Source organism: Symphalangus syndactylus, chromosome 18, assembly GCF_028878055.3.
Source record: "Symphalangus syndactylus isolate Jambi chromosome 18, NHGRI_mSymSyn1-v2.1_pri, whole genome shotgun sequence".
NCBI classification, from domain to species: Eukaryota; Metazoa; Chordata; class Mammalia; order Primates; family Hylobatidae; genus Symphalangus; species Symphalangus syndactylus.
In genome coordinates this window covers 78,751,703-78,774,406 of record NC_072440.2, presented here as the reverse complement: position 1 = coordinate 78,774,406, position 22,704 = coordinate 78,751,703, and the positions used below count along the sequence as shown (strand labels likewise).

At 42.2% G+C, this 22,704-nt stretch overlaps 1 protein-coding gene across 33 annotated transcripts in view; it reads left to right on the top strand.

Moving 5' to 3' along the window:
* LTBP1 (latent transforming growth factor beta binding protein 1) overlaps positions 1–22,482 on the top strand; it is a 442,730-nt gene extending 420,248 nt beyond the window's left edge. For all 33 annotated transcript variants that reach the window (XM_063623691.1, XM_055252600.2, XM_063623686.1 and 30 more), the window contains 3 exons: positions 11,613–11,735; positions 19,518–19,667; positions 21,482–22,482. In XM_063623691.1, coding sequence (XP_063479761.1) covers positions 11,613–11,735; positions 19,518–19,667; positions 21,482–21,663 — 455 coding nt within the window. In that variant the 3' untranslated portion in view covers positions 21,664–22,482. The remainder of the gene's footprint in view (positions 1–11,612; positions 11,736–19,517; positions 19,668–21,481) is intronic.
* Positions 22,483–22,704: the final 222 nt, after the last annotated feature.

Below are 22,704 nucleotides of genomic sequence, written 5' to 3'. Positions count from 1 at the left end.
GCGAGGAAGTGCCACACTTGAAACCATCAGCTCTCCTGAGAACTCCCTCACTATCATGAGAACAGCATAGGGGAAACTGCCCCATGAACCAGTCACCTCCCACCAGGTCGGGATTACAATTCGAGATGAGATTTCAGTGGGGACACAAAGTCAAACCATATCAACAAGCAATCAAATTTATCTCAAAAGTAAAAGTCTTAGCAGTTTAACCTTTCTCCTTTGAAATCAGAGATGATGACTAGGCATTCAGTTTTCTAGAATCACCCATTCAGTATGATACTAAATGATTTGTTCTAGTGAACATTTTACTTTCATATTTGTATGTGGTTTGTTTGTTTGTTTGTTTGTTTTGGCGACAGTCTCGCTCTGTTGCCCAGGCTGGAGTGCAGTGGCACGATCTCGGCTCACTGAAACTTCCACCTCCTGGGTTCAAGTGATTCGTCTGCCACAGCCTCCCGAGTAGCTGGGACTACAGGTGCCCGCCACGCCTGGCTAATTTTTGTTTTATTATTATTTTAGTAGAGATGGGGTTTCACCATGTTGTCCAGGCTGGTCTCGAACTCCTGAGCTCAGGCAATCCACCTGCCTCAGCCTCCCAAAGTGCTGGGATTACAGGCGTGAACCACCACACCCAGCCTACTTTCACATATTTTAAATAAAATTTGCTTTTCTTTTTTTCCCTTTGAAAATAGGGCTAGTTGAAGCATACTCTAGGAAGAGTGAACTGTGATGAGTCTGACTTTGAGAAAATCACTGTGCATAATTGCTTAAGCACGGTTCTAAGTTTGAGGTTTTGCATTCAACTAACGTTTGAATTTCTTTTGACCTCTTCTTAATGAACCTAATAATACAACTATGGCTAGAACAAAGCTGCTGGCTGCCCATGTCTGTTAAACAGTGACCTCATGGCCAGAGCAGGCAAGCCGGGCAGAGGAGGGATGAAGTAAATTTTATTCTCTTTTTATGCCGCAGACAGATTGTGCCCCTTATGATTGGGAGAAAAACATCCAGAAAGTCCTTAGAATGACCAGGTTCTTTCTTGTATTTACAAATCTGCAGGGAGCAGAAGCTAGAAAGTAATTGTTTTGCTCAGCATCAGTAGCCACTACCTTAAGAAAGAAGCAGATTACAAAACATTAGCTCATTGGGAGGGCTTCTGACACAACAAAGCCTTCTTTATGCTTCCTTCTGGGCTTCAAGTCTCAGTGGCAGGCTGAGCTGTTGTGAACAGTTGTGCTGGTTGTTCACTGCTCAATTCAAGAAAATACTAGGTTGGTGCAAAAGTAATTGTGGTTTGTGCCATTGCTTTTTTTTTTTTTTTTTTTTTTTTCTCTCTCGAGACAGAGTCTCATTCTGTTGCCCAGGCTGGAGTGCAGTGGCACAATCTCGGCTCACTGCAAGCTCCGCCTCCCAGGTTCAAGTGATTCTCCTGCCTCAGCCTCCCGAGGAGCTGGGACTACAGGTGCCTGCCACCACACCCAGCTAATTTTCTGTATTTTTATTAGAGACAGGGTTTCACCTTGTTAGCCAGGATGGTCTCAATCTCCTGACCTTGTGATCCGCCCACCTCGGCCTCCCAAAGTGCTGGGATTATAGGCGTGAGCCACCATGCCTGGCCCTGCCATTACTTTTAATGCCTTCATGTGGTAATCTGTGAGCCCCTTCCAAAGAAATCACTGCCAGAAGCAGAAGTTAGTAGGACTGTATCTGATAGTGAACAGATCCAGAGGGGAAGGAAAGAGGAGGGTCATCTCAGATTGAAGTAAATGGCAGAATACAAAGAAATCATAAAACAGAATCAGGATTTCAAAATAGTCCATCTTTTACTTTGCAGTGATGTCTTACTTCCTGTTATTGAATGGAATACATTTTCATGACTAGTCATTGACTATGTTTTAGTGTTATTTTCATATTACATTGATTATCTAGAACTTGCTCTTCCAATAATGATAATGGATAGTGGTATATCTTCGTTATTCAGAACCTTGAGATCTGAACTTCTGAATATTAAGAGAGTTTTAAATATTAGAACAGCTTTCTCTGCTATGAAGCTTTAAAAAAAAAGCAAGATTAAAATATGTTAAAACACAATTTTCTTTATAATTTAATAACTTACTACTTTTAGTAAAAGAAAATTTATCCTGGCTTGACCTTTGGAATATCATAAAATTTCTGTAAACTTCAGTTTCCTCAGCAAAATAATACATGGGAAGATTAGATGTCCACGCTTACAGTTTGTTAAATTACATGTTTGTCATCAGTCTGAAAATATCTAGATGGGCACCACCTGAAGGTAACAGCGTCATCTAGTGGTGATTACCTTATATTACAGCCACAGGTTTCAAAGACAAATTGTCTTTCCAAGAGTTTTGCAGCCCATAATAAGGATGTTTTCTGCTCAGGCCGGATGCAGTGGCTCACACCTGTAATCCCAGCACTTTGGGAGGTCAAAGCGAGTGGATCACCTGAGGTCAGGAGTTTGAGACCAGCCTGGCCAACATGGTGAAACTCTGTCTCTACTAAAAAAATAAAAAATAAAAAAAAATTAGCTGGGCGTGCCTCCTGAGGCAGGAGAATCGCTTGAACCCGGGAGGCAGAGGCTGCCATGAGCTGAGATCATGCCATTGCACTCTAGCTTGGGGTACAAGGGCGAAACTCTGTCTTAAAAATAAATAAATAAATAAAAGAATGTTTTCTGTTTAAAATCATAGAATATGCAAGCTAAAAAGGACCTTCGAGATCATCTAGTCTTATTGCCTCATTTTGCCAGTTAAAGTTAGATTAATTCCAGAGTTAACATATTAAATATTTCCCCTCCTGTATTTTTTGTTTCTCTTGACTTTTTAAAAATTGCAGTGAACTTCACAGAACATGAAATTAAGCACTCTAAAGTGAACAATTTAGTGGCATTTACTACACTGACGATGTAATGCAACCTCCCCTTTATTCTTAAGCACATGCTTAGTTCCTGTTTTTAAATAATTCTTACTTGGTTAGTGAAAAAAAAAGTACTTTGTATGTATAATTAAAAAAAATTTCAGCTTGTCAGATTGTTGCTTCAGAGTGGTATTTAAAGAGCAGGAAAGGGGAAATGAAGTGGTTTACCTGTCCTTGCAGCTCAAAAAATATGAAGTAGGTCAGTTTGGAAATTTAACATGTTGAATACTCTTTTCATTTGCCTCTTTGTTTATTGTGTTGTTCAGTCTTGTCTCTTATCAATTTTAGAAGCCTCATTCCTGATTTCCTCTGAAATTACCTGGATGTAAGACTTAATATATTTCCTATGCCCCAGATACATTGGCAATTATTATTTTAAGGTTATTGTGTGTGGCATAGTTTAATACTATTACAATAGTATAAATGTTTGAATCCAGGTTTTAAAATGCAAAGGGAACCACTATTTTTTTGGCATTTCTATCCAACAAATCTCTTTTTTCATTTTGTCTTGCTAAATAAACAGCAGTCTGTTGGGAAACTCTGGGAGTAACTAAAATGAGAAGGGTAACATTAGGTGAAGGTTGGGAGTGGGGAGAACGTGGTTGGTCTATGGCCCGTGAGTCTCCTTAGAGTATTAACATTTACAGGAGTCCCGCAGAATATAAACCTTGCCAAGACTTTAGACTTCATTACTTTCCTGTCCTCGACAAGTACAATTTAATTGAACATTAAGCAATTTGATCTCTTTCACCTAATAAATCGAGCAAATTCAATAAACATAAATCCTGCTAATGATGGAGCTGCCCCTGGTGGAGCTGAGCTCATCAGCATTCATGGTTATTACTCTCCCTGGAATTTTAGTCACAAATGCTTATTGCTGAACTAAGTGCTTACCTGGTGCTTAAGGTCTAGGGAGTGTATTTAATAATTTTTTTCCCAGGGTTTCAGAAGGGCAGCTGGGGAGCAGAAAGAACATGGTTTGGCAAATAGACCGCTTTAGGTTCAAATCCCTCACCTGACCTTGGGCAAGGCAAGTTATGCTATTAAAAAGTGTAGTTTTCTTATTGGAAACAAAAGGAGCTAATTACAATTATTTCATAGAGTTCTGAGTTTTAAATGAAACAGTGTATGCAAAAGTAGTGTCTGGTGCATAGGAACTTAATAGTGCATGTTAGTTAACTCTCGTGTTTTTAATTGTTCGGTAGCCTGCATCTACAGCAGTTAGCTCCCTACTGCTTTCTTTTTTTTTTTTGAGACAGAGTCTCGCTCTGTTGCCCAGGCTGGAGTGCAGTGGTGCAATCTCGGTTCACTGCAACCTCCGCCTCCCCAGTTCAAGCAATTCTCCTGTCTCAGCCTCCCAGGTAGCTGGGACTACAGGTGCACGCCACCACGCCCGGCTAATTTTTGTATTTTTGGTAGAGACGGGGTTTCACCATATTGTTCAGGCTGCTCTCGAACTCCTGACTGCAGGTGATCCCCCGCCTCGGCCTCCCAAAGTGCTGAGATTATAGGCGTGAGCCATGGTGCCCAGCCTAGCTTCCCTAATGCTTTCTTATCTATTATACATGCTGATGACTCTCTCTGAGTTACCTTCCTTCCTCTTCTACCTGGTTAACCTCCTGGCTACAGATGGTGTTTTCAAGCTGAAGCCTTTCCCAGCTCTTCCAGGATGACTGTAGTCATTGTCTCTGTGATCCTGAGAAGTTCTTGCATGTGCCCTGATTGACTATCGTCACATCTTTCCGTACTCTCAAGCCCCAGCCTGTCCGTAATATTCTCGGCCTTTGGTTATAGGAATGCATCAGCCAGTCAGTCACCAAATGAAGCAATGAATGAATCACTTTTAATAGAGCTAAGGCAAAGAGTACCTTAATTCCGTGTAATAAATGGAGAAACTAAGGCTCAAAGAAACGTGTCCAGACCAAGGAACTAGGAAGTGGAGAAACAAAGACTAGAACCCAAGTCTTTGGATTCCAAGTGTTTGCAGTGTATCCAATTTTGCATCACAACACCACATATTTTAGTTTCAGGGACGGAGTGTTGCTGCCTATTCACCAGAGACTGTAAGCAGTAATGTATTCTGGGATAAAGAGCAGGACACACACCCAGGCAGACATCCAGTCTCACAGTATTGTGGCAATACCCACGGGTCTCTCTTCCACCGTTCTTTACTGGTACAGAGTGGCATGTTCTGTAAATGGCCAACATTTTTCTAATTTCATAGCTTTTGCTAATTTCATTTAAAAAAAAAGTGCCCATTGGCTGGGCGCAGTGGCTTATGCCTGTAATCCCAGCACTTTGGGAGGCCGAGGCAGGCAGATCACGAGGTCAGGAGCTCAAGACCAGCCTGGCCAACATAGTGAAAGCCCGTCTCTACTAAAAATACAAAATTAGCCTGGCATGGTGGTGCACATCTGTGTCCCAGCTACTCGGGAGGCTGAGGCAGGAGAATCACTTGAACCTGGGAGGTGGAGATTGCAGTGAGCCGAGATTGCACCACTGCACTCCACCCTGGGTGACAGAGCGAGACTCCATCTCGGGGGGAAAAAAAAAGAAAAGTGTCTATTATAATGCTGGCTTATCAGTCACTGGAGGAGACAGTCATTTCATTCTCTTTATCTCCTCCCTCTGTTTCCTAGTTGTGTGTTTTAAACACCATTGTCATTAATCCATGTTTAAACCTGTAAGAAAAATACCTGGTCTAGAAATTGTAGTAGCATGTGACCTACTTTTCTGTGTCTTTCTCTCTCTCTCTTTTTTTTTTTTTTTTTTGGATGGGGTCTCACTCTGCTCAGGCTGGAGTGCAGTGGCACAATCACAGCTCACTGCAGCCTGGACTTACCTGGGCTCAGACGATCCTCTAGTCTCAGTGTGCCACTATGCCCAGCTAATTTTTGAATATTTTTTTGTAGAGACAGAGTTTCACCATGTTGCCCAGGCTGGTCTCAAACTCCTGGGCTCAAGTGATCTGCCCATCTCAGCCTCCCAAAGTGCTGGGATTACAGGCGTGAGCTACTGCGCCCAGCCCTGACCTGTTTTTCTTAATGCATGAGAATTGGTCCTTGTTTCTCTTATATTTGAAAATAACACAGTTCAAACTTCAGAGCATTGCATTTTTAGCCCCAATGTGTGCAAAACGAAATTGCAACCTCTCTACCATTTCTAAAAACAGCTGAATTTAATTTGCCTCAGTCAGAACTAAAACTTTACCTCCTGGTCTCCTCACATGCCAGGGTAGCATTGTGACATGTGACTGTCCAGACTGCCCTGCACATGTGTCTGTCATCAAGAATGGAGATTTCTTATAGTAAGGATATGGTAATGTTCCTGCCATTGCTGCCAACAGCAGTGGCCCCACACCCATGGGCTCCAGGGGATAATTTTTAAACCTTTTCTTTTTTCAATTTAAGATGAAAAGCAACAGCATTTGTCATATAAGTCAGCCATGCCAGGGAAATTAGTGTGATCAATGGCCTGGATCTTGTTTAGACCACTTAGCGACAGTGTCCCATAGCATCCCTTGTGTATCTTTCATAGCTTTGATCAAGAGCTAAGCATTTGGCCAGGCGCGGTGGCTCACGCCTGTAATCCCAGCACTTTGGGAGGCCGAGGCGGGCGGATCACGAAATCAGGAGATCGAGACCATCCTGGCTAACACAGTGAAACCCCATCTCTACTAAAAATACAAAAAATTAGCCGAGCAAGGTGGCGGGCGCCTGTAGTCCCAGCTACTCGGGAGGCTGAGGCAGGAGAATGGTGTGAACCCCGGGGGGCGGAGCCTGCAGTGAGCCGAGATCGCGCCACTGAACTCCAGCCTGGGTGAAAGAGCGAGACTCCGTCTCAAAAAAAAAAAAAAAAAAAAAAAAAAGAGCTAAGCATTTGCGCTTGGGGCATGGGGAATGCAGTGGGTCGGGGGAGGGTCTTTTAGGTGTGACTGTTTCCATTTCCTGTTCATTTCACATTGGTATTTGGCTAGATTCCAGATGGACACATTGTATGGGGTCTCAAATGGGATTGCCTCCAAAGTGCACCTCTCAGGGCAAGCCCTGCTAAGCAAAATCTTTTCCTCTGCACCAAGCCCCAAACAAGGAGGTGACTATTGTTCTTGATGCACGTAAGTCAAGGGTGTTTTGGAGAAAGAGAAAGATTCTGAGGACAGAAAATGTGTTCATCTCCACATGTTGAGCTGGATGAAGTAGCAGCCAAGAGTTTCTTGTGGGAAGTTATGGAAATAGTTCAGGGATCTGCTATTCTTGGGCTATGTACTCTCAGCCAACCACAGTTCATGCAGTCCCCCAAGCTGGACTGTAGCAGTGACCTAGTCATCGAGATAACCAAGGCCAAGCACCTCCAAGCTACAGTGGGCTCTGCTTGTGGCTTGGGGTGCCCAGAGGCCCAGCACATGATAGAAATTTGCCTGTACTGAGATCCTAAAGAGGATGACTTGCCCAAGACATCAAAATATTTCCTGATATTTCCATTGCTTTCCTGAAAGATGGTGAAATCCACTTCTATAAACCTACTCTCTTCTATTAACTTATTCTCTATGTAAGACATTTCTGATTTAGGCCTATATTAAAAATTCTTGGACATCAGTTTTTTCCCTGTACTTTGAGTTCTGATGATCTAATGTTAAAATGTGCTATTGTTCATACTTTATCACTGTGCAACCAAGTAATTAAATTTACCGAGGCAGTCAACAGTTTTGTGCCTTGTTTGAGAGGAAGTCTAGGAAGACTTCTCTATTTACTGAGCTAGTTTCCCTCTACCTATTTAAAAACTCCAAATAGTCTTGAAACGAGATTTAAAAACACCCGTGGCCCGTTCTTCCATTGCTCTTAATTTACTGCGCAATTATTTGCGTGTTGATCACGGCTTTTATGTTTTGTTAACATTAAAATGTAAATCACTCACTCATTATAATACTGTCTTTAAAAAAAAAATCTTCATTTATTTCCAAATGTTCACTAGGGACTTAGTGATGTCACCCACAAGAAAAAGTTGGATTCTCCATTTTCTTGGTGCTTCAAATTTTTAAAATAGTTTCACAACACTATCTCATTTTTTTACATGTCAATAACACAGATGTAGACAAACAAGAATTCTTGTTCCTGTGTTACAGATGTGGAAACTGAGGCTTGCCCAAAACTGCTAAGCTGGGAAGTAAGTGGTGCAGTCAGGACTTGAGCTCCAGCTTCCACCTCCGAAGCCCATGTTCTGCCCATTACCCCACGATCCTGGCCAAGAATCAGGGCAGATGTGCATGATGGGAAGGGCGGCGTGGATGGATTAGGACAGACCTGTGCAGGCTCCCAGAAAAATAACTCAAAATACATTTCCTGGTGATGACGGGACTTTAGCACATCTTCAGATACAAAATAGAAGACGTGGTGCAGAAAGGATGTTTTGATCACTGACCAAAACTGTCTTGGAGCTTGGAATGTGAATGTGTTAGAGAAAAGTGAAGCAGCAAAGGGCAACACGCTCTAGCATTTTAAGAGGAAAAAACACATGGCAGGGGAAGAAAGGAAAGGAAGGAGGACGTGGAATATCCCAGAAGTACCTCCCCCAACCCATTACCCTCCACTGCCCGCTTCCCTAGCCTTGGTCTAGTCAGAAGACTTCTTTAGGAACCATTTGGTAGTCCCAAAAAACAACTTAGTTTTCTTTCTTGATGCCTTTGGGTACGTGCTTTTAAAAATTAATCCAAAATTCTGCAACATAATTCCTACGTACCCACTTAGTTTCAGTTCAGGTCCGCCTTTTGCAGGGAGCTGTTCCTAAACATTGCATAGGAACAGGAGTCTGCCCTTCCTCTTCACCCTCACCTTCAGTCCTTTCCTCTGGCATTGCTGTAGAGTGACAGCTTAGAGACTCAAGCCCATCTCATTTCTTTGGTGGAGGAAGCGTGTTTAGGGGAGTGCACTGGATTGAAGGTGGCTGCCCTGGCCAGCCCCTGATCATGGCATTCGACATCCCTGGACCTCAAGTCTCAGCAAGGCTTCTCTGACAGCCAACAGGCATCAGCAGGATGCTCAGCCACCTCCGGATTTCGCTTTATAAAATAAGTACCTTGGCCAAGCACGGCAGCTCACACCTGTAATCCCAGCACTTAGGGAGGCCAAGGTGGTAGGATCACTTGAGCCTAGAAGTTGAGACCAGCTTGGGCAACATAGTGAGACCCTGTCTCTACAAAAACTAACAAAAATTAGCCAAGTTTGGTAGCTCGTGCCTGTAGTTCCAACTACTCAGGAGGCTGAGGTGAAAGGATCGCTTGAGCCCAGGAGTTTGAGGCTGCAGTGAACCACGATACCACAATGGTGCCACTGCATTCCAGCATGGGTGGCAGAGCGAGACCCTTTTTTTTTTTTTTTGAGACGGAGTCTCACTCTGTCACCCAGGCTGGAATGCAGTGGCACAATCTTGGCTTACTGCAACCTCTGCCTCCTAGGTTCAAGCGATTCTCCTGCCTCAGCCCCCTGAGTAGCTGGGACTATAGGTACGTGCCACCATGCCCAGCTAATTTTGTATTTTTAGTAGGGACAGGGTTTCACCATGTTGGCCAGGATGGTCCCCGTCTCTTGACCTCATGATCCACCCACCTTGGCCTGAGGCATGAGCCACCGTGCCCGGCCGACCCTTTCTTTAAAAATAAGTACCAGAATTAAATCATTTTTAACATCTCCTCTAGATCACAACTGTGGCTTCAATATAAAATATGGAACAAGTCTGTCTTTCAGATGTACAACAAATGTATATAAAAAATAATGGGAGAAGATGACCTCAGCTCTTGAAACTTGTAAACATTTCAGCAATCTTGCTCTCGCAAAGAAATCCTTAATTCTGCGTTTTCAAACTTTAAGCAGAACTGACAGCCATTTGTGCTCTCTCTGTTTGAAGTAGTTCTTTTCTTTTGAGTCAAGAATCTTTTTCCAGGTTCGGCTATTTCCTTAATGAAATTAATATTTCACACAGAATGGTTTCATGCAACAGTGCTGGGACGTCTGGAGTCTGGATGTTGTTCCTGGAATGCTTCCACATAAGGAGAATTTTAGACAGGGGCAGCCAGAATCCTACCCTATCCAGTGGTTCAAGGTCTTTTCTGGCCTTACACTTGCTTTGGGCAGTTCTCAGAATGTGTGTGTGCACGTGTGCACAAGCATACACACACACCTTTGATTCGTCTCTCTCATTCCTCCAGTCATTTAAGTAGGAGCTGATAAAAGAAAGCCTTCAGGGTTCACAGTATTGCCTTGGTGGGTTTTGTTTGTTTGTTTGTTTGTTTTTTTGCATATTGCAAGAATAAACACAATAGAGGAAAATGCCAAACAAATGTGGCCATGGCCTTGCGTGACAATAGAGGAAAATTCCAGGCAAGTGTGGCCATTGCCTTGTGTGACGGCCCCACTCCTGTCCATCTGGGCCTGTAGCCTTGCCTGCACCTCACAGTCCTAACAGAGCTGTTGATATCCGTGGAGCCCCAGAATTTCACCAACTGCTAGATGTATCTTTGGAAAGTGTATTTTGTGGAACATACTCAGAACATGAGGCTGTCCTTTCCACAGCTTTCCTCCCTGGACCTTCTCAATAACTCTGTTCTTAAATGTAGGCAAGAGCCTGGGATCATGAAAAGCATTGAAACCTCAGTAACCCCAGGACAAGTGGAGAACCAAAATCCCGTGCACTGGTGGGTCCTTGGGGGAGGAGTAAAGGGGAGTCCAGGAGTCAGAGGGCCATGGGGCTGACCCAGTGTGGAACGGCAGTATGGCCTCAGGAAGTGGAAACCACAGATGGGTCTAGCTGGGGTACAGAGATGGTAAGGACAGGAATTCCAGAGGAGCTGAGATCATTGCAGGAGAGACAAATGTGAAAACTGTGCACTCTGGAGCTTCATTTCTGACTTCAAATCAGGTTCTGCCACGTGGCAGCTGTCCTGTAACCTCTCTGTGCTTTTGTTTCCTCACTGGTAAAATGGAGATGGTAGAACCTCTTCATAGGATGGTGTGAGTGTTTTAGTGCATTGATGTGTATTAAGTGCTTAGAACGTATCTGGCACAGAGCAAGCATTATATGACTGGTAGCTGTTGTTATTACTACCACTGCTGTTCTTATTATCGTGACTATTATGACTCTCAGCATTGCTATAATACTATCCATAGAGACTGTAGAGTTATAATAGTGGCTACTAAATTTAAGCAGCATCCTTGCCTGGTGCTGTATCATTTTTGGACACTAGAGATATATTTATTCATGTCTCTACAGAGCGAAAAAGCATCTCTCTGTCAGAATGACTACTTTCTACTTTAAAAATGTTTTTGATGATTAACTCTTGATGGGTTTAGATAAAGCCATCCTTCCAAAAGGCCTGAAGCACTCTCAGATGGCTCCGTTTTTTCAGCTCTTTACTGTTCTGGGATGTGGACTACCCACTGTTAAGCTAATATTTTTGATCTTCAATTTGGAACCTTAATTATGCTCTACAGCAGTCATTGTACTTGGATGTATAAAATTCCCTTCAAAAGATATTCAGACACTTTCTAGGCTCAGTGGTACGCAGGAGATGGAGACACACGTGGAAGGGTGTGCTGGCGGATTCCCATTGCTCTGAGCTGTGAGGGGTGGGGCAGATGCGAGCTAACAGTGTTGGGGCCTCATGCTGCTTGTCCACTCCTTAGATGACTATGCTCAGCTGTGTAACATCCCCGTGACGGGACGCCGGCAGCCATATGGACGGGACGCCTTGGTTGACTTCAGTGAACAGTATGCTCCAGAAGCCGATCCCTACTTCATCCAAGACCGTAAGCAAAATAATCTTGTTCCTTTGATACTAAGTTGTGGTTGAAGATTAATCAGTGGCCCTCAAAATGTAATGGCAACTTGTTAGCAATGTCGCATTTCTGGTCCCACCCCAGACCTGCTGATCAGAAAGTCTAGGGTGGGACCCAGTCATCTTTGTTTCACAAGGGCAGTCCTTCTGCACGGGTGAGTCTAAGAACCACTGCATCATTCGTGAGCCGAGATCACACCACTGCACTCCAGCCTGGGCCACAAAAGCGAGACCCTATCTCAAAACAAAACAAACAAAAAGAACCATTGCATTTGATGAATAGTCTTGCTGGTGGGGGTACTGTTATATTTATTTTTCTTAAAGTTTTGAGATGGAGTCTCACTCTGTCACCGAGGCTGGAGTGCAGTGGCACGATCTCAGCTCACTGCAACCTCCGCCTCCCGGGTTCAAGCGATTCTCCTGCCTCAGCCCCCCGAGTAGCTGGGATTGCAGGCGCGCACCACCATGCCCAGCTAAATTTTGTATTGTTAGTAGAGACTGGGTTTCACCATGTTGGTCAGGCAGGTCTTGAACTCCTGACCTTGTAATCCACCCGTTTTGGCCTCCCAAAGTGCTGGGATTACAGGGATGAGTCACCGTGCCCAGCCTATCATTATAATTTCTATAACAAAATCTTTTCTCTTTTAAGTGGTGGACTAGTTTGAGGGCCAAGATTTCCATGAGAGCCCAGTTGCATTGCAGCCTTTTTTTTCCTACAGGGAAATGCAAATGTTAACTGTACAAGTTGATCATTATTATAAGTGTTTTAGAGTAGGAGGTAAGAAAAGAATTGCCCTTTTGGTCAGAAATGACTTTTTAAAATACATTGGTGAGGGGATTTATGGAGTAACAAATAATGTGTGCCAACTTTTCCTGGGTTAGTGAGCACAGCTTTCATGGGGGAGATGGGAGTGTGTATCTGCAAATTGTGATCCCTTTTAGAACGTAAATGCTGTGTGAGGAAGCCTACAAACACACAAGCTCAAATCAGACTTTTTAAATACAGACAATTTGAAGTCTGAAACAGCAGGAGGTCCACAATGAAATATTAGTAGATAGTAGATAGTCTCACTTCAAGAACAAGAACAGGAAAACGCCCATTTCGAGAGCCTCATCCACAGCTCACAAAGGGGCCATCCTCACATGTGTAGCTTCACCACAAATTTTTTTTTTTTTTTTTTTTTTTTGAGATAGGGTCTCGTTCTGTTGCCCAGGCTGGAGTGCAGTGCCATGATCACAGCTCACTGCAACTCTGCCTCCTGGGCTCAAGCGATCCTCCCACCCCAGTCTCCCAAGTAGCTGGGACTACAGGAATGCGCCACTATGCACGGCTAATTTTTGTATTTTTTCCATGGCGGGGGGGTTCACCATGTTGTCCAGGCTGGTCTCGAACTCCTGGACTCAAGTGATTCACCCACCTCGGCTTCCCAAAGTGCTTACAGGTGTGAGCCACCATGCCTGGCCTGCACCACATTTTTAAGATAGGTAATTGCTGCCGACCAAGGAGTTTGACTTAGGACTTTAGAGAAAAATGCAGTGAAGCTTTTTTCTGTCCTGGGCCCCGTCACCTGTGCACGAAGCGTCCTAGCCAGGACCCAGTTCTGGGGCAACAGCATGAGATTTCTAGTTGAATTTAGGAGTTACTTCAGTTCTGCATCAAGAGCTTTTATTTTTTTGTACTTCCCTTCTCTTTCTCTTTTCCCTTTCTCTCCCTTCTTCATTCCCTCCTTGTCCTCCCTTCCCCCCCACCTTTTTCTTTGAAGGATGTAGTGTATTGATCATCTGGTAGAATTAAAAATGTTTTAAAATGTCCATGATAAGAACATTCCATTAATCCAGCTAAGCTGATTAACACACACCTGTGTAACTCCCACCCAGGTCAGGAGCAGTGCCAGCCTCCAGAAGGCCCCTGGCGCCCTTTCCCACCCCCCTCCCTAGGGTAACCACTATCCTGACTCCTAACACCATAGATGAACAACACTCTTTCTTTTCATCCACAGCACATAACCATGCAGCTCTTTATGAAATGGACCAGAATGCACTCACAGCTACAAGACTGTGCACTTAGGGTTTGATGCTTCTCTGTATATGTTACGGGTCAGTAAATGTTTACTTAAGAAAAAAGGAAGGGAGAAGAATTATTAAGGTTGAAAGAAAGCCCAGCTTGCCCCATAAATCAGGAATACCAGGTTAAGTCTATATGCAACTCTGACAATCCCGTGGCTTACAGCTTTCCTCCCTAGACCTCCTCAATAACTCTGTTCTTAGATGTAAGCAAGAGCCTGGGATCATGAAAAGCATTGAAACCTCAGTAACCCCAGGACAAGTGGAGAACCAAAATCCCAGGCACTGATGGGTCCTGAGAGTCTACAAGTCAGAAGCTTCTATGGCATTATAGTTTGGATTCCAGGAATTTTCATGTTGAAATGTCTGGCTTATGTACCTTCTTTTTAATGCTGGCATTGCTTTAAAGCTCTTTTTTAAATTTACTACAAATGTTAAGAAATAAACATGTTGGTGTCACATCAATCTCCTATTTAGCAACATAGGAAATTGAGATGCAGTTCCAAGACCTCCAGCTTGGACAATGTAATGGCCTTTACATTTCTTACAAGTTGCAGAGAAATATTTCCCCCTTCCCAGCCAGTTTTCTGACCTCCAGCAAGGGCTTTTGGAGCCTGCTGCAAAAATGATCGTGTTGGGTAGATAGTAACATAGACGGAGGCTGAGTGAGGTTTCTTATCGCCTTTATGGTTCATCATCTCTGTTACCTTTAGGGAGAGCTGTACTTCTAAAACTGGAATTTACTTGAGCAGAGAATAGGCAAATGTTTTTTTCTGTAAGGGCCAGGTGGTACATTTTTTTTCTTTTTTGAGACAGAGTCTTCCTCTGTTGCATAGACTGGAGTGCAATGGTACAATCTTGGCTCACTGCAACCTCCACTTCCTGGGTTCAAGTGATTGTACCTCAGCCTCCTGAGTACCCCTGGGATTATAGGCATGCCCCACCATGCCCGACTAATTTTTGCATTTTTAGTAGAGATGGAATTTCACCATGTTGGCCAGGGTGGTCTTGAACTCCTAACCTTGTGATCCACCTGCCTCGGCCTCCCAAAGTGCCGGGATTACAGGTGTGAGACACCGCACCCAGCCCAGATGGTAAAATTTGTAGGCTTTGCAGGCCATATGGTTTCTGTTGTAGGTATTCAACTCTGCTGTAGTTTCACAAAAGCAGCCCTAGATAGCACAGCAGCAAATAGGCGTGGCTGTGTTTATTTACAAAAATAGGTAGCAGGCCAGATTTGGACCAGAGACTGTAGTGTCCTGACCCGTTTTAGAGTCCTGAAGAAGTATTTTGGGGAGCCTGCCTGATGTGTGGGGAGTTTCAAGTTTTACTTTTTATGTTTTAATTTCTGTAATAATAAAAAATGTATTAGCTATGAAGTAAAAATGATTTTGCTGTGATACATGGGATCTGAAAATATTGTCATAGATTAAGTCTTTATTTTTCGTACGTGTTTCTTAACTGGCTTTGAGTATGTGGTGTCACTTTTTTTTTTGAGAATTGGAGTCTCACTATATTGCCCAGGCTGGTCTTCACCTCATGAGCTCAGGAGATTCTCCTGCCTCAGCCTCCTGAGAACAAGGGACTCTTGTTCTCCTTTAAAGTTTTAAAATGGGCCTGCCATGGATGTATTACTCGATTTTTTTTTTTTATGGCACAAATTTTTTTAACTTGTAGGTTCAGGGGTACATATAAAGGTTTGTTACATAGGTAACATGTCATGGGGGTTTGTGGTACAGATTATTACATCACCTAGGTATGAAGCCCAGTACCCAATAGTTACCTTTTCTGCTCCTCTCCCTCCTCCCACCCTCCACTAGTGTCTGTTGTTTCCTTCTTTTTTGTGGGTGTGGTATTTGGTTATATGAGTAAGTTCTTTTTTTTTTAATTTTTTAAATTATACTTTTAAGTTCTAGGGTACATGTGCACAACGTGCAGGTTTGTTACATATGTATACATGTGCCATGTTGGTGTGCTGCACCCATTAACTCGTCATTTACATTAGGTATGTCTCCTAATGCTATCCCTCCCCCGACCCCACGACAGACCCTGGGGTGTGATGTTCCGCATCCTGTGTCCAAGTGTTCTCATTGTTCAATTCCCACCTATGAGTGAGAACATGCGGTGTTTGGTTTTCTGTCCTTGCGATAGTTTGCTGAGAATGATGGTTTCCAGCTTCATCCATGTCCCTACAAAGGACACGAACTCATCGTTTTTTATGGCTGCATAGTATTCCATGGCATATATGTGCCACATTTTTTAATCCAGTCTATCATTGTTGGACATTTGGATTGGTTCCAAGTCTTTGCTATTGTGAGTAGTGCCACAATAAGCATGCATGTGCATGTATCTTTATAGCAGCATGATTTATAAACCTTTGGGTATATACCCAGTAATGGGATGGCTGGGTCAAATGGTATTTCTAGTTCTAGATCCTTGAGAAATCGCCACACTGTCTTCCACAGTGGTTGAACTAGTTTACAGTCCCACCAACAGTGTAAAAGTGTTCCTAATTCTCCACGTCCTCTCCAGCACCTGTTGTTTCCTGACTTTTTAATGATGGCCATTCTAACTGGTGTGAGATGGTATCTCATTGTGGTTTTGATTTGCATTTCTCTGATGGCCAGTGATGATGAGCATTTTTTCATGTGTCTTTTGGCTGCATAAATGTCTTCTTTTGAGAAGTGTCTGTTCATATCCTTCACCCACTTGTTGATGGGGTTGTTTGATTTTTTTCTTGTAAATTTGTCTTAAGTTCTTTGTAGATTCTGGATATTAGCCCTTTGTCAGATGGATAGATCGTAAAAATTTTCTCCCATTCTGTAGGTTGCGTGTTCACTCTGATGGTAGTTTCTTTTGCAGTGCAGAAGCTTTTTAGTTTAATTAGATCCCATTTGTCAATTTTGGCTTTTGTTGCCATTGCTTTTGGTATTTTAGTCATGAAGTCTTTGCCCATGCCTATGTCCTGAATGGTATTGCCTAGGTTTTCTTCTAGGGTTTTTATGGTTTTAGGTCTAACATTTAAGTCTTTAATCCATCTTGAATTAATTTTTGTATAAGGTGTAAGGAAGGGATCCAGTTTCAGCTTTCTACATATGGCTAGCCAGTTTTCCCAGCACCATTTATTAAATAGGGAATCCTTTCCCCATTGCTTGTTTTTGTCAGATTTGTCAAAGATCAGATGGTTGTAGATGTGTGGCATTATTTCTGAGGTCTCTGTTCTGTTCCATTAGTCTATATCTCTGTGTTGGTACCAGTACTGTGCTGTTTTGGTTACTGTAGCCTTGTAGTATAGTTGGAAGTCAGATAGCGTGATGCCTCCAGCTTTGTTCTTTTGGCTTAGGATTGACTTGGCAATGCAGGCTCTTTTTTTGTTCCATATGAACTTTAAAGTGGTTTTTTCCAATTCTGTGAAGAAAATCATTGTTGTTTCCTTCTTTGTATTCGTAAGTTTTTATCATTTAACTGCCACTTACAAGTGAGAACATGTGGTGTTTCGTTTTCTGTTCCTGCATTAGGTTGCTAAGGATAATAGCCTCCAGCTCCATCCATGTTCCTGCAAAAGTCATTATCTCATTCTTTTTTATGGCTGCCTAGTATTCCATGGTATATATGTACCATATTTTCTTTTTTATCCCCCAAACTTATGCCAAACCTCATTTAATCTTTACAACGTAGAAAAGTGTTCATTCATTACAAAATACTTCCTACTGAGTGCAGGCATTGTGTTCAATGTTGGGTCTGCCATTCTACATAGCATCGTTTGTCTATTTTTAAATGAGGAACCTGTTTTCAGCAAAATCAAGTGACTTGGCCAGGGTCACAGGCGTGAGCAGAAGACCCAGTTCCTCTGATTCAAATCCCATGGTTCATTTCCACAAAATAAACCTATAACTGAGTGGGGCTTTAGAGATCATAAAATTCAATGGTTTTACTTCATACGTGAGAAAAATAAGCTTTCTGCCCAAGTTTACAATGTACACATAGTGAAATGGGAATGGGAACTCAAGTCCCCCAATACACAATAAGTGTATTGTTCTTACCTAAACAGATAATTTAAGATTCACTTATTGTATATTTTTTGGTCATCTTTAAAACCCACTTTCTTCTCTAAAGGGCATGCTCTAAAATTTATTCTTCACCTTTCTCCCCTCAGGGCACCTAATCTTAGAATATAAGAGAAACTCTGACCTAATTTGTCTCCATGTTGACCTCAGGCACTTTAGTCATTGTTGAAACTTCTTTTTTGTTGTTGTTAAGAGAAGTAACACGTAAGTCTTTATTTCCTTGTTTAGAAAAAAAAAAAAAGCTGGCTAAGTTGGTTACTTTTTGGTGATCAACGAGACCAAACTCCATATCCTTGTCCAATTCCTCCCAGTTAGACCTTATTGCCCTCCATAAGCAATGATATTTTGCTGCCCCCTGCAGTTCTACTGGAGAATTACTTCAAAAGCCAGCTAGAGAGTTCTAGCCATATTTTATTTTTTTTTTGAAGCTACTTTTTGGTACTGTTGGGAAGAGAGAGGAGATGAGAGGCAACATGACAGTGTGTTGGGGTCACTGTGGATTTCTGTTTAGAACTTTCCTCTGCAAAATGAGAGCTAAACACTCTTGATGCCTGGCTAAATTGTTTTTATATCACAAAAACTCTAAAGTCTAGCTCTGACTTGGTTTTAAGAGATCTAAACTATAAAAAGAGCCAAACAAGAGTTTCTTTGTTTCCTTAAAAGACTTTTGGTTTTGTTTTTTTTTTTGTGTGTGTGTGTGTGTGTGTTTTGTTTGTTTGTTTGTTTTTTGACAGAGTCTCGCTCTGTTGCTCAGGCTGGACAGTGGCCGTGATCTCAGCACACTGCAACCTCTACCTCTCAGGCTCAAGCGATTCTTCTGCCTCAGCCTCCCGAGTAGCTGGGATTACAGGCGTCCACCACCACGCCCAGCTAATTTTTTGTATTTTTAGTAGAGACCGGGTTTCACCATGTTGGCCACGCTGGTCTCGAACTCCTGGCCTCAGGCTATCTGCCCGCCTCAGCCTCCCAAAGTGCTGAGATTATAGACATGAGCCCAGACTTTGGGTTTTCCAAACACAAGTATGATGTTCTTTCTCATTTATCAGGATGTTTTGAGGCGCTTTTATTGAATTTTTCCTTTGATCCCCTGGGAGCCCTTTTGTAAGGCTCATCCCGTAGCCAGAGCAAACAAACACATGGCAAAGCCAGCCTGCTTCTCTCTGGTCTTACAAACTCCAGCTGAAAACGTATTGCCTCACACTCTTACGGACCTTCTTAGCAAATGCTTACTAGACTCCAATAGTGAATGCTGTTGGTTCTGTCCTGAGAGTCTGACATTTGCCCTACTGTGAACTCAGGAAGTTTGGAACTTTGGAGGAACACTTTTAATAATTAAGAGCAAAAACAAAAACCATATTTGCTTTCTCATTTTATGTTATTTTAACATAGAATATCAGAATTCAAAATATGAGGCTACTCTGCACAAAACATACAAATTTTTTTATTTTTATATTATTTTACACAGCAACATTCAGTATTTCTAATGCTAACTTTAAGATGTCTGAAATATATATGGACATATATGTGTCTATTTAGAAAATGAACCATCATCTAAATATCATTTAAAAAATGATATAGGAAGTTGAGAAGGTCTAACTTAGCTTCTGCCCTTTCCTTTCCAGGTTTTCTAAATAGCTTTGAGGAGTTACAGGCTGAGGAATGCGGCATCCTCAATGGATGTGAAAATGGTCGCTGTGTGAGGGTCCAGGAAGGTTACACCTGTGATTGCTTTGATGGGTATCACTTGGATACGGCCAAGATGACCTGTGTCGGTAAGAACGACGTGTGTTTTATGGGACATTAATTTTTTCCTGACACCCCAAGTCCATATCTCAGTCAGTAGAGAACATTTAAGATAGATTTGCTGAGTTTCAGTTTGGAAAGATGAGAAAAGTTCTGGAGATGTACATTAAGTACAGTATGAATATACTTAATGCCACTGGACTATATACTTAAAAATGGTTAAAATGGTAAATATGTCCTGTATATTTTACCACAATTCTTTTTTTTTTTTTTTTTTTTTCCGAGATGGAGTTTTACTCTTGTCGCCCAGGCTGGAGTGCAGTGGGGTGATCTTGACTCACTGCAACTTCTGCCTCCCAGGTTCAAGCAATTCTCCTGCCTCAGCCTCCTGAGTAGCTGGATTACAGGTGTGCGCCACCACGCCCAACTGATTTTGTAGTTTTAGTAGAGATGGGGGTTTCACCATGTTGGTCAGGATGGTCTTGAACTCCTAACCTCAGGTGATCCGCCCGCCTTGGCCTCCCAAAGTGCTAGGATCACAGGCGTGAGCCACCTCACCCAGCCTACCACAATTCTTTTTAAAAAGATAGAGTTGGTGTTTCATTTAGGAATCCATTTATCAATGAGGATTGAAAAAAAAAAAAAGAATCCAAATAGTGGTAAATATTGGAGAAAAGGCCGGAATATCCCAGATAATTACTTTGACTCAAATTTAGCTTTTGACTGTAGCAAGTAATGATTTCCTTGAATACTTACACTAGCATAAGGGAGTGTAGACATCTGCAAAAAATACAACTTCCTAGTAATCATTTGAATGAAACTCCTCCTAAAGCTGTCGTGTTGCCACAACTCTTACATTGAAAACAACAGGAAGCATACATTTAACCTTCTCTGTGTGACCTAGTGTTGTCTTTCAGGGCCTGTTTGCCACAAGTTTTTCTTTTATTTTTCTTCTCCCTCTTTTTTTTTTTTTTTTTTTTTTTTTGAGAAGGAGTCTCGTTCTGTCACCCAGGCTGGAGTGCAGTGGCATGATCTTGGCTCACAGTAAGCTCTGCCTCCCTGGTTCATGCCATTCTCCTGCCTCAGCCTCCCGAGTAGCTGGGACTACAGGCGCCCACCACCACACCAGGCTAATTTTTGTGTGTGTGTGTATTTTTAGTAGGGACGGGGTTTCACTGTGTTAGCCAGGATGGTCTTGATCTCCTGACCTCGTGATCCGCCCACCTCGGCCTCCCAAAGTGCTGGGATTACAGGCTTGAGCTACCACGCCCCGCCTCTTCTCCCTCTTGAAGCAGTCCTTTTGCCGACTTTGCTTTTGTTAGTTTTAATCCGTGGTGTGTCTGTAAAATAGGTAACCTAGCTTCTTAACAGATGTTTCAAGTGAGTGAAAGCCTCAATGGGTCTCATGTAGAAAGAGGTCTGAGAATGTTATGGAAGGCTTTAGACAGGCTGTATGGAGAGGCCTCTGCGTAGGTATCTGGTTCCTCTTGACAAATCTAGCAGTTCCTCCATACCTATGGGAAGGAATTTGGAAGTAATATAGTTCCTCTAACTTTCTTGAGGTTCTACTAGAAAATTTCAAGCTCACAAAATGCTCATGTTGTGCTAGATAACAGGGAAAGAAGTTCTAGAACCTCCCTGATAATCTACCTCTTTAAGATCTAAAAAAAGTCACCTTTATCTTGTCTGTGATTGAAGCAATGACAAGAAAGCTTCCTTGGGGTGGTCGGGGGAAGGGCAGCATTCAGACTGCCTTGATGCCTCAGCTAAGCCTCAGGTAGGTTATGTGTCCTCACAGAGCAATATCAAAGATTGTTTACCTGCATGGCTTGACTTATTGCAGATGTAAATGAATGTGATGAGTTGAACAACCGGATGTCACTCTGCAAGAATGCCAAGTGCATTAACACCGATGGTTCCTACAAGTGTTTGTGTCTGCCAGGCTATGTACCTTCTGACAAGCCCAACTACTGCACTCCGTTGAATACCGCCTTGAATTTAGAGAAAGACAGTGACCTGGAGTGAAACAGAATCTACATAACCTAAGCCCATATACTCTGCACTGTGTAAAGGAAAAGGGAGAAATGTATTATACTTGAGACATTGCACCTACCCCGGAAGGCTGGAAATACAGAAACAGCATGGAGTTGCAAGTCCTCTGAAGACAGTGAGAGGATTTAGGATGAGCCCGACAGGTGTGGCAGACCAAATGGACATTTCTCTGAAAAACCAGTATATATAGTCTGTTCATATGTAAAATTCAATGGAAGAGAGGTGGAACAGTGCTGTTATTTTAAACAGAAGGTTGTATTATTATGTTGTTTTGTTTTTTTACTATTGCTTGATTAAATTTGGCATTTAAATAGTGGTGGAAATATTTTATATAATTTTCATTTTTTGGTTGTGCAGTTCCTTGGCTACTGTTTTACTTCAGTTTTTTTAAAATCTCAAATGAAAAAAGTCTTCGATGAAATATTGTTAAGTTGTATTGTAAGTATTGTTACACAGGGTTATGCAATTCCGGGCCTGGAGCATTTTTGAAATTCAGATTGTCTGTCCTGTGGAGCGGGCAGTCATTTTGTTTCAAAACTTTGTATACACATTTGGAGAAAAGTACTTTATATTTTCAGTGTTTTGTCCGATTTTTATGTCCATTCTTAGCCAAGCTGCTAGCAGGTGTCAATTGGATCCCTTTCCTTCATTGAAATGGAAGAGTTTATAAGCTTACGTTAGTATTGTAATATGTAAAGTAAGCCCAACAAAAAAATTTTAAAATTTGATGATCCCCAATATATCTACCATTGTATGTTAAAGTGAAATAAATCACCATTTTTGTAGAAAAAATTCTACCTGAGAGTAATTGTCAATGAGTACATGTGTATAAGTTGTATCCCACCCTCCCCACTTTTATTTTTACCAGTGGTCTTCTGTTAATGTAGTGTCTTTTACAAGTTAATCATTAAATTTGTTAGATCTTGTTATGGGCTAAATTGTTTCCCCTAACATTCATATGTGGGAATTCTAACCTCTAATACTTCAGAAAGTGACTAGATTTGAAGATTGGAT